The 10,950-nt window shown below is 30.8% G+C and overlaps 2 protein-coding genes across 5 annotated transcripts; one reads left to right on the plus strand and one right to left on the minus strand.

The window, feature by feature from the left end:
- Window positions 1–1,690: 1,690 nt before the first annotated feature.
- LOC123306109 (proteasome subunit beta type-7) lies at window positions 1,691–3,170 on the minus strand. The gene is made up of 3 exons (XM_044887990.1): window positions 3,041–3,170; window positions 2,715–2,894; window positions 1,691–2,320 (listed from the first exon to the last, which is right to left on the minus strand). Exons 1-3 carry the CDS (start codon window positions 3,100–3,102, stop codon window positions 1,732–1,734), a joined length of 831 nt encoding a protein of 276 aa, XP_044743925.1. The 5' UTR covers window positions 3,103–3,170; the 3' UTR covers window positions 1,691–1,731.
- A 1,164-nt stretch (window positions 3,171–4,334) lies between these two features.
- Window positions 4,335–10,656, plus strand: LOC123306107 (ral guanine nucleotide dissociation stimulator-like 1). 4 transcript variants are annotated; one of them, XM_044887987.1, is made up of 4 exons: window positions 4,335–4,679; window positions 6,238–6,653; window positions 7,057–8,684; window positions 9,445–10,656. In XM_044887987.1, exons 1-4 carry the CDS (start codon window positions 4,650–4,652, stop codon window positions 9,585–9,587), a joined length of 2,217 nt encoding a protein of 738 aa, XP_044743922.1. In that variant the 5' UTR covers window positions 4,335–4,649; the 3' UTR covers window positions 9,588–10,656. The 4 variants fall into 4 exon arrangements, with proteins under 4 accessions (XP_044743922.1, XP_044743923.1, XP_044743920.1 ...); XM_044887988.1 differs by having other exon boundaries at window positions 4,336–4,679; window positions 6,241–6,653; XM_044887985.1 differs by lacking the exon at window positions 4,335–4,679 and adding an exon at window positions 4,939–5,122.
- Window positions 10,657–10,950: the final 294 nt, after the last annotated feature.

Genomic DNA, 10,950 nt, shown 5'->3' on the forward strand with positions numbered 1-10,950 from the left:
ATCTAGTACACAGATTATAATTTATTACTCTACTGTACTGTCTATACATGGTATTTCAACAATTAACTAAGTCAATTGTTTGTTTTCACTTGTTTAATTGTATTTTTGAAATATAATTTCTTAATATACAATTTTATTTCGAGTATCGTGGTATTTATTTCAATAAACTATTCTTTTAAATATTTGGTTGAGTATATAATATACCGTGCTTTGTGGTATTCATGATATTTTGATTTGGATTGATTAACACAAAATACAAAAAGTATCACGTGGGTTTCCCTCGGGTTTTCCCGATAATTTTTGTATTTTATTTTTGTGTTAGTGTACTAATTTTTGGTAATGTTTTACATATTTATTTTTAACTTTGTAAAGAATTTTTTTAATATCTATTTAAATAAATTAAGTTACTGACAATGGTTGCGTTGCAATCAAAATATCGATATTTAACGAAATGTAAGTTTGAATTTTATTTCGAGTATCGTGGTATTTATTTCAATAACTATGTCTCAACTCGAAACTAACAAAAATTTATATGATATAGATTTATTAAAAAGTAAATCAGATAAAACTCAGTTTATAAAGCCCCCATAGAAGATTAAAAAAGAACTTTCAAAGGTTGTTGCTTTTCTTTTTCTTGCAAAACGATATTTTATATAAATTCAATAGCAATTTATACAAATTTAGACACTTTTAGTATGCCCTCTCTTTGTTTAATTAGGAATTTTAAACTTTTATACTTTCAAAAACGAACTTTACTATTCTGTATGGGAAGCAATTCTTCGTCTTCATTTGAAGTTTAACAAATATGTAGGTAGTACTAATCTTTTATGGATCAGAAAACATCATGAAGTGGCCCAATCGGGAATTTTCACTAACTTCAAACTGATATAACTCGGTCAATTTATGACTGAATTAGGTCACTCGATTACTATTCGACGTATAATTATTAATATCCACAAATTTTCCAAGTTAAAAAAATGTAAGCTTTTAATAATCCCTATCGAGAATTCCACTTTCATCCTAAAAATCGGAATTTCAGTTGTGTGAATTCGTCGTACACGGTGTAAGGTTTTATTTGTCAAGCTTTTGAAGAATCGGCTATGGACTCGAAAGAGGATTTTGTTACTTTTGTTTATTGGTCTGTTAGGTTAGATTAGAGTGGCTGTCCTGGGATGGGACACACTTAGACCATAGGGTCCGTTGTGATACCGTAAATGGGTTGGCCCATCCCAGGTCACTACTCCATGAACCATTTGGAGCTGTTTTTTTAACAGCAGGAGGGCTTTGACGTCGGCTGACTTTAGGTCGGAGAGGTCGTCAAAGAGAGACTGGCTCAAGTAAGTCCATCTCCTCATGACAAGAGCTGGGCAGTGACAGAGAAGATGAGACATTGTCTCATCCTCGTTACCACTGTGACAGCTCCTGTAGTAGTCGTGATACACTGCCAGGCCTAAGCGTTCAGCATGCTTGCCGCCCAGTTAGTGTCCTGTGATATCCGCAACAACTTTGCGAACAGAGGCCCTTGGAAGTGATATAAGAACTTCGGAACGCCTACGATTGTACTCAGACCATATCTGTCTTTATTGGTCTGTTATTCTTCTTAAAATTAAAAAGCACATATTTTGCAGATGATAAAATAATTTTCAAATAAGCGATCAAAAATTTTTGATTATAAAATATTTTTATTTTAAGAAAAAAATTCAAAATACAGGAAAAAAATGTAGAATTAATTTAAGAAGATGTATCCATCTGTTCGGGCGTAATTCTTGTTACAAACTCTTCAACATCAATTTTCAATTGTTTTGAAGCTAAAACCGAAGTTGTTCCTCTCTTATAACGATACGATGATTGACGTTGTCCTTTCTTATTCGCTTCATCATATGTACGCAAATAGTCAACAGATCCTTTACGAATCACACACAAATCCACGTTTGAACCAGATCCTAAATCATTAAAAATACCAGCTGCGATTGCATCCCGCACTAATTTTTTACCTTCCTCTTCAGTCATATCTGGCTTCCATTGTGACTCAAACACTGACATGGCGGCTAATGATCCTGAACCCATCGTTGTGTATGGTAATTTATCAGTGGAACCATGTGGGAAAATACTGTATAGACGTGGACCATCGTTATCAACTCCACCAAGAATTAAAGCGGCACCAATATACCCTTGATGACGGAACAAGAATTGTTTTAACATTTGGCTGGCGGTTACAACGGGAACCACACGTTGAGTATTTAAATAGTGTAGCTCAATTTGGGATGCAATCATTTCAGTTGTCATTTCTGTATCAGCAGCTGTTCCAGCTCCGCAACAACTACAAGAAAACATTGGTTAATGTACAGCTTTGTTCAATAAATAATTTCATGTAGAGTGCTCCATTTTAATTTCCCCAGCCTAATTTTCTACTAAGAAAGTATTTTCTAAAAAATTACCCGAGAAAAAATGGTTCTACTTAGAGGGGGATATCTTACAAAAGATTTCGAACGATAAGAAATGTTTATGTTAGAAAATTATACTTTATAAAATACTATAACATTTTTATATGAAACATTTTGTCGAAAAACAAAATAAAATAAGTATGAAAACAAGAAAATCTGAATTTCTTATAAGTAAAACACGGGTTTGAGGGATTTTTTAGGAGTCATACTAATTAAGTTTTTAAATTTGAGTGTACAATTTAAAATGAAACCGTATTTAATTTTACTTACTACATGTTTTTCGCAATATAATGAATTTTGGAGCAGTTTTTATCGGAAACAGTAGTATCTTCTGTAGCCCGGGTATCAGCACCCAATATAACGCCATCCTTATACACAATTCCAACAATTGTTGTACCGGTTTTGGTTGCCTTTGGCATAGGGAATCCTTTTTTAACTAAGAATGCATTCCTAAAATTGAAAATATATAATAAAATTAAACAAAAAACTTTTTTTTAGGTTAAGTTCAAAATGACTATGCATGTTTGAGTACACAAATTTAAGGAATATAATTTTAATTTACAGGTACTTAGAATAATTGATGGAATTTTTCTTACCTTTGACAATTGTCGAAGGATAAACCAGGGGCGGGAATTTCAGGCACAAGTACTGAAGACATTTTTGTAAAATTTATTTATGATTTTTTGATTTGTCAGTTTATGCGACAGTTTACAAATTGAAGTTTAGGCAATTTACGAACATGAAACTGAATCATAAATTGCGCAAGTCAAAATAATTTATACAATTTAGCCCTTAAGTACTTATGTAAAATTCTCGTACCGAATTCTTTGTATAGAAATTATAACAAAATATTTTTTTGTACAAAAGTTTTATTTATTTTTTATATTTTAATATGTTACTATCTTAATTTAATCTAAGCCGAATCGTTTAATCTTATCACGGGCTGAGAAAACGAAGTTGAATTTCTACTTATAATTGCTATTTCATTTGGTTTCTGTAGCTTAGTTTATTATGAATAACTTTGTGAGGATTTGTTATTTAAATTTTTTCTATAAAATATAATGATTGCATATGTAGTAGTTATCTGAAATTACGTGTTTCAACAACAACCTTGTTTCTAAGAAACGACTTTTGTGCAAGATAAATTGATTGCTTTCAAATCTAGGGGGGGCACTATGAAGATCTATAGTTGTAGGTGGTAGAAATTGCGACACCACGTTTTATATATTAAATATAAAACAGTTATCATAATAAGTTCGTAATACGAAAAAAAGTTTCAGAGAAAATTTTTTTATATTTAAAGAAGTATCATTTTTTGGACTTTTTTCCGATTTTATGCTTTTCACTAAACTCTAAGCCACCTATATATATATACTTTTTAGCAATAAAAAATTATAAAAAATTAAGCGCACTTCAACAAATTTAACCAAATTTCTTAATTCAAAGCAATAATTTTTATCGAATTTGAAAAAAAACAAAACAGAACTTCCTAAAAGTCATGCCCAGCATATATTTTGCATCATTTTAGATTGCCAGTACATAACACTAAATAAGGAAATTTTCTGTTAATGCTACTGAATTACGCGGATATTTGAGGGTGTATTTTTTTGACCCTTTACTTATGCAAGGCACATTACTCATCAAGAATGTACGGCTAAGTCAAAAAGAGAACTGGTGGGAATTATTAAAACTAGTTTAGCTCAACAATTTATCTGTAAAAAATCAAATATTCAATAAAATAATTTTTAGGAAATGAATTTTGAGTGATTTATTAAATATTTGTTTGAAAATACTTGATATTTTAGTAATGAATTTGAGCTAAAAGTTAGCGCTTGCGTGAATCCGGCATTTTGTCTGTCAATAATGACATTTTGGGGCAGACTGTTGACAGACTGAATACTATCGTAGTATTATTATTATTAAAAACATGTATTGTTTATTTTTTTTTGTAAATATTTCTTAAAACGTTTTTTTGGTACAAATTTCTAACAAAAATAAATATCGTGTATTCACCTAAATATGTGGTAATAAGTGATTTAATAATTTTGATATTAAAATATGGTACATATGTTATTCATAAGAAAAAATGGTGCAATAATTTTCAACCAAGTCAATTATATAATTGAGTAATGTTTTCTTTATTGAATTGTGAAAAATGTTTTGTGCTCAAACGTTATAAAGTTTTCTCGATATGCATAGAAGAATATGAACTCTTCTGATGCAGGCGATAGCTTGGTCAGTTTTTTATTTTTTTATTTTTTCTCTAAATTATATAATTTTTCTAGTATTAAGCTTTCTAAAATTTAAACTAAGTCAAATAAACCCTAAAAAGGCTAATTAATGTAGAAAGTTGAGTATAATATGTATGGGGAAAATTTACCCTACTTTCCTACTTTCTTCAAACTGAGTTCGAATCTCCTTAATATAATTTTTTAATTTTCAGATATTTTCCTATTTTCTATTTGTACAAAGTAATTAAAATTATAACGCCTTTATTTTCTGTAAAAAAAAACAAATACTTAAATTCTATATATAGCTTTGGGTAGAGGATTTTGGAAGGATTAAGGATTTGGGTTAAACTTTGATATGTTATCAAGACTAAAAGTGGGGGAATGCTGTGTTCTTGTAGAGGTGTTCCTAAAAATAAAAATAAGTCCTTAACAAAGTGGTATGTTAAGGTAAGAAGTACCCCCGGTACATTCAGTCTTGGTTCGTTTCTGTGTCAATTTTTTTTTGTCTTAAAAGCATGATCTTTAAAGGTTTGGTTTATATGCATGAAAATTTGCTTCAATTTTTTGTGGCAAGCGGCTACGGTTTGATTCAAAGAAGAATGTTCGACCCTGGATACTTTCAATGGATTTGTCAATTTTTTGTTTAATAATATCAAGCATACCTTAAAACTTGGGATAAAAATCAAAATTCATCCTTCGATAAAAAATACGATTCAAACATGCCATCAGACACAATCAAAAGATCTTAGATATTAAATAAAATTAATAATAATGTCAATGTTAATAATGTTCAAAATAGTAGATATAAACGAAATGTCCAAAATAAAAGATCCAATTAGGTTACGTTAGGTTATATTGGCTGTCCACGAAGGACACACTTTGGCTATAGAGCCCATTAAGATCCAATTGGTTGTGAATCAATTATTTAATCAAAGCCACTCAATAATCGCTAATTGTGTTAAGCTGGGCATACACGTAACGGTATACCGGACAGGTTTATCCAAACAGGTCACCAACAGTCACTGAAAACATACCTGTGCAGGGTACTGGAGAGAGAAGAATCGAAATTCGATTCTTAAACTTCAAATTTTCATAAATATAATAATGGAAATTTTGTTTTTGAACGCTTACATCTATAAAACTCGAGGTATAAAAAATCGCAAAGGACAAAAATGGCTTAGAATAGTTAAAAATATAACATCAAATAGTTTTCACGATTTTCAGCATGATTCGTTATTACAAACTTGTAAGCGAACTCACACCCGTAAATTTTTCTACACACCCGTACGAACAATTTGCGCCCAGTCCCATAAACTCCGGAATCGTAGTTTTAAATTGCGACATTTGGGTCATTTTTCGGTTTTATTTATAAAATTAAATTTTACCTCTTTCTCTATCCAAAAAAGACAAATTCATCGAAAGTAACAGGCTTTCAAAGTATAAACTTCATTTCACCGTTATTTATGTAATATTTTGGGTATTTTATGTTTTCTAAATGTTGCACACTTTTTCGAATACCATTTAGTAAACAAATAATAAAATTATTTTCGTGTTTATGTTAGCAGCCCACGTGGCGACTTTGGGGTGAAGAAAAATCTGATGGAGCTCTATATACCGTATACTTGAAAAAAGTACGTTATCATAGACCCGCCCAAAGTGTGCTACGCTCGTCTACATGTTCAGATGATACCCCAGATGGTTCAGCGACAAATGGCGGTGCGGGAGATGATGAAATATCTCATTTAGAATGGGAAACAGTACGGGTACGCTTTGTAAAAGCTGGTACGTTAAAGAAATTAGTGGCCGCGTTGGCTACCGATGATGGTGAATTGGAAAGCACGTATGTGAATGTATTTTTAGCGACGTATCGTAGTTTTAGTACGGCTAAACAAGTATTAGATTTGTTATTGGAACGATATGAAGAATTACTTATCGAACCAGAAAATGGGTATTCGGATACAATTGAACAGCATCGAAAGTGAGTAAAAAAGTAATTTCTTAAGAAATATTAGAATGAGTTCCAGAAATTCCTGTCTTGAAAAAGGAATGTTACAAATTGCAACACAAATGTGACTTTAAACTTTCATAATTTTCCTGATTTACAAAGAAATTCCCATCTCTTAACTATTCAGACTTTTGAAAGTTGTATTATAAAATCCCTGCATATAGGTCTAGAGCCAATGTATATTTTGGCATCTTATTGCGTAAAAGGCAGATATTTGAAAAGCCGTTGCTAAAGTCACGTCTATTTTTTCTTTTATGAAAATTATCATAAACGAGTGAAAATTATCAGAATTAATTTTCTGTTTGTTTAACAACTTTTACCCTTATCTGCCTCTGCCGAAATGTGATTAAATTAATTCATGGATACTGTTTTCTAGGACCTTGGTATCCGCTCTGCATGTATGGCTCGATACATACCCAGAAGATTTTAGGGATACAGCCAACCATCATCCAATGTTACAGCAAATATTACAGTTCGCAAACAAACATCTACCCGGATCGGAATTAGTTTCAAAAATTCGCCATCGTTTGGATAAACTAACTCGTGCCACGTATACAAACGATAACAACGCCGCCCTTCTATATTGTATCACTCCGCAAACGTTAGCACTACGTAATGGACATGCGCATTGGCCAATATATACGTTACCCGATGTACCAGTACGACATTTTGCTGAGCAGTTGACTCGTATGGATATGGAATTATTTAAGAAATTAGTACCACATCAATGTTTAGGGGCTGTATGGTCACGTCGTGATAAAAATCGATCACACGAAGCCGCAACAGTTGTGGCAACTGTTAATCAATTTAACGCTGTTTCATTTCGGGTAATTTCGTCAATTTTAGTTGACCCTACCATGAAGCTAGCGGAACGTGCTAGTGTTATTGCATGTTGGATAGATATTGCCCAAGAATTACGTGTTTTAAAAAATTTTTCCTCACTTAAAGCGATTATTTCTGGGCTACAAAGTAATCCAATTTATCGTTTACAAAAAACATGGCAACAGTTAACCAAAGAAAAAATTGAATTATTCGATGAATTAGCACGAATTTTTAGCGAAGACAATAATCAATGGGCGCAAAGGGAATTACTTATGCGTGAAGGTACTGCAAAATTTGCGGACACCGTTGGTGAAAATGATAAGCAATTACAAAAAATTTTTCAAAAACAACATAATAATAGTGCAAACATATCATTTGGAACAATTCCATATTTAGGAACATTTTTAACGGATTTAACGATGATCGACACCGCTATACCAGATACAGTGTGTGACGGTTTAATAAATTTTGATAAACGGCGGAAAGAATTCGAAGTGTTAGCTCAAATTAAATTATTACAAGGTGCCGCAAATGCGTATCATTTACCGGATGATCCAGCATTTGATCGATGGTTCGATTCAATATTGGTGTTAGACGATCGGGAAGCTTATCAATTAAGTTGTCAAATTGAACCAGCTCCAAGTGGACCAGCAAATAAAATCGAACAATCGAAGAAAACTAAGAAAGCAGTTTCGGGGCATAAGAAAAATGATTCGATTGCAAGCACATCAAGTTCGAATAGTTCTCAATTCTATTGCGATCTTGATAGTACTCCAAGTAGTCCACATAATAGTTTAGATCGTAAATTATCACCTTCGGAGCTAAGTGATTCAAGCTCGAGTACGTCATCATTACCGTCATTAGACATTTCATTAAATAGTTCACATTCCGGAAGTGTTGCTATCAACAAACCAACGTTAAATCATCATTTAATGGCAACGACGGCAGGAAGTGGTACACTCAGTCCAACGAATCATTCACAAAAGAGTTCACCAGATTTTTATATAATTAAAGTGACTTATGAAACGGATAGTGTTGAAACGGATGGTATTGTTCTATATAAAAGTATTATGTTAAGTAATAATGAACGTACCCCACAAGTGATTCGAAATGCAATGCTTAAATTATGTTTAGATGGTAATCCGGATAATTATACGTTGGCGCAAGTATTGCCGGATAAAGGTAAGTCTATGAATCTTATTTCTTGAATTTTAACTTCAAATTTCGGTGGCAACAAAGGTATGCGGCTCCAGAAATTCAAATAGAGCAATTCTGCTTAACTGCCGTTAATGTTTATATTTGAAAATTATAAATCCATTAAATTTTTGGTAAATCGTAATACATCTAAAGAAAATTTAAAGTGGAACGTATTTAATTGTACAATTATTTTCATGTTATTAATTGATACGATTATTTAATTAACTGTACCTTAATTAATTAATTAAAGATAATTAAAATCAATTGAAATTGATTTGATTCAAGGACATTTGAAAATGTCTTAATTATTGATATATGGAATTGTTATTTTAATTGTTTAATTATCAGATCATTAATTATCTGATAACAAGGTTAAAATTAAAATTTTTAATGCCTTAAAGAAATTGAAGTAAAAATATACTATATAGTCCACGTTCAAAAGCATTGCAAATAGAGAATCAACTCAATTTAGGTTGGACCTTGGCGCATCTTTTTATTATTTTCAGGAAAAGGATAAAATTTTTATGATTAGGTTCCAAATAGGTTAAATTCCAAAATTCTTTTTTTGTAATAGAAAGACTTTTTTGGCGTACTTATGCCAAAATGGCTCCCAAATGACCGTTTAATTTATATTGCTGGAAAAATAAAAAACTCAATTTGAACCAACCATTACTTCCCTTAGATTCTAACAAGAAATTTTGAATGATTCAGGCAGAATTACTAAGTTTTTTGTATTTTGTTTCAGAAATGGTATTGCCGTCAAACGCAAACGTGTACTACGCCGTAAATACAGCATTTAATTTAAATTTTATTTTACGTCCAAAAAAAGATAATAATAAAGTCGATAATGGATCGACATCGTCCAAAGGTAGTAAAAATAAAAAATAAATATCGAGTAGTTATGTCCTCTTTTTCAACACATAACACACGTCGTTTTTTAGAACAAATATTTTTTAAACTATTTATTTTTGTAAAAAAAAAAATTACAACTTTTTAAAGTTTTACACAAACAAGACAACTTTTCGAGGGCGAAATTTTTACCAAAAAAAAATTTTTTATTGTATATAAATATTTAGAAGGTGAATTAAGACACTTTCTGGATATAATATAAATTCCAAGCACATTCCATAAAAATCGTAATTTTATTTTGTATACATTCGATAAACGTTTTCGAACAATTTTTTTAACTTAAAAATAAAACATCGTAAAAATGAAATTTCATTTAGTAATTTTATCGTTGTAATTTACTTCTACTACGCATTCTAATAAATTGTCACTATAATTGATTGATTTCTTAAAATTTATACAAATCATCCAATAAAATAATAAACTTTTCTTTCGAAATTTGAGATAGAAGGCTAAATTTTTTATCCTAGTTTGTATCGATACCATTTGTCGCATTCAAAATAGGCTTCATTGGACGCAACATACTTTCACATTTTATCTGCCCTTTTGAATACCTGTTATAGGCGTTTTCAGCTCCTATAACAGATATTATAGCTGAGAAATTAAATTTAAAAAATCTCTATTAAACATTAGAAAATGCTAAATATTTCTAGAAATTGATTTTAAATATGAAGATATTTCGTGTTATTAATTCAAACGACTCAAAATGGGTAACGCGATGAAGTCAGGGGGGAGAAAAACTGTTGCATACGTTGTTTCGGTCATAATATTGTTGCTACGCATAAATTATCGATAATGAAGGTTTATTGCGGTTTAAAAGCTTTTCTATTCGATTTCTAATAGAAATTTAAGACGGATAAGACTGAAAAAATCGAATGGCGACAATATTTCTTTCATTGGCATAAAATTGTACAAAGAGTTTGTTATTTCGAGATTACATTTAGATTATTTTGCGTGGTATAACGCTATTAGATTTTAACTAATAGCGTTATACCCCGAAAGTGCAAAAATCACATTTTTACGACAAACTATACTTTTTGAATTTTTTATGGTAGGCATCAAAAACTATGGTAAAATATGATTACTAAAGTTAATTTTAAATGAAAATGCGTTTTTTTTCTTAACGTAGTAGAATGAATAAATTATTACGATTCCTATACCAAATGAAAATATTCCTTATGAATCTCTCATCGTTTTTTTTATTTCTCGATGAAATATTTTGTGTTAATTAATTAATTACTTTTTTAAATTGCGTTAAAAAGACTAAATCATTCAAAATGTAACAAATTAACATCTGTGATAAGCGCGCTATTTGCTACGCAACTTACAATTTTTAAGCATTTAA

Source organism: Chrysoperla carnea, chromosome 1, assembly GCF_905475395.1.
Source record: "Chrysoperla carnea chromosome 1, inChrCarn1.1, whole genome shotgun sequence".
In the NCBI taxonomy this organism is placed as follows: Eukaryota; Metazoa; Arthropoda; class Insecta; order Neuroptera; family Chrysopidae; genus Chrysoperla; species Chrysoperla carnea.

What these genes read in the sequence shown, in the direction of transcription:
- LOC123306109 (XM_044887990.1), bottom strand. Translation starts at nt 3,102, where the DNA reads ATGTCTTCAGTACTTGTGCCTGAAATTCCCGCCCCTGGTTTATCCTTC. An exon ending in TCCTTCGACAATTGTCAAAG is followed by an intron (nt 2,895 to 3,040) that starts GTAAGAAAAATT and finishes TTTCAATTTTAG; the next exon opens with GAATGCATTCTTAGTTAAAA. An exon ending in TATATTGCGAAAAACATGTA is followed by an intron (nt 2,321 to 2,714) that starts GTAAGTAAAATT and finishes GTTTTCTTGTAG; the next exon opens with TTGTTGCGGAGCTGGAACAG.
- LOC123306107 (XM_044887985.1), top strand. Translation starts at nt 5,057, where the DNA reads ATGCTGTGTTCTTGTAGAGGTGTTCCTAAAAATAAAAATAAGTCCTTA. An exon ending in TAACAAAGTGGTATGTTAAG is followed by an intron (nt 5,123 to 6,237) that starts GTAAGAAGTACC and finishes TGTTTATGTTAG; the next exon opens with CAGCCCACGTGGCGACTTTG. An exon ending in GCAAGTATTGCCGGATAAAG is followed by an intron (nt 8,685 to 9,444) that starts GTAAGTCTATGA and finishes ATTTTGTTTCAG; the next exon opens with AAATGGTATTGCCGTCAAAC.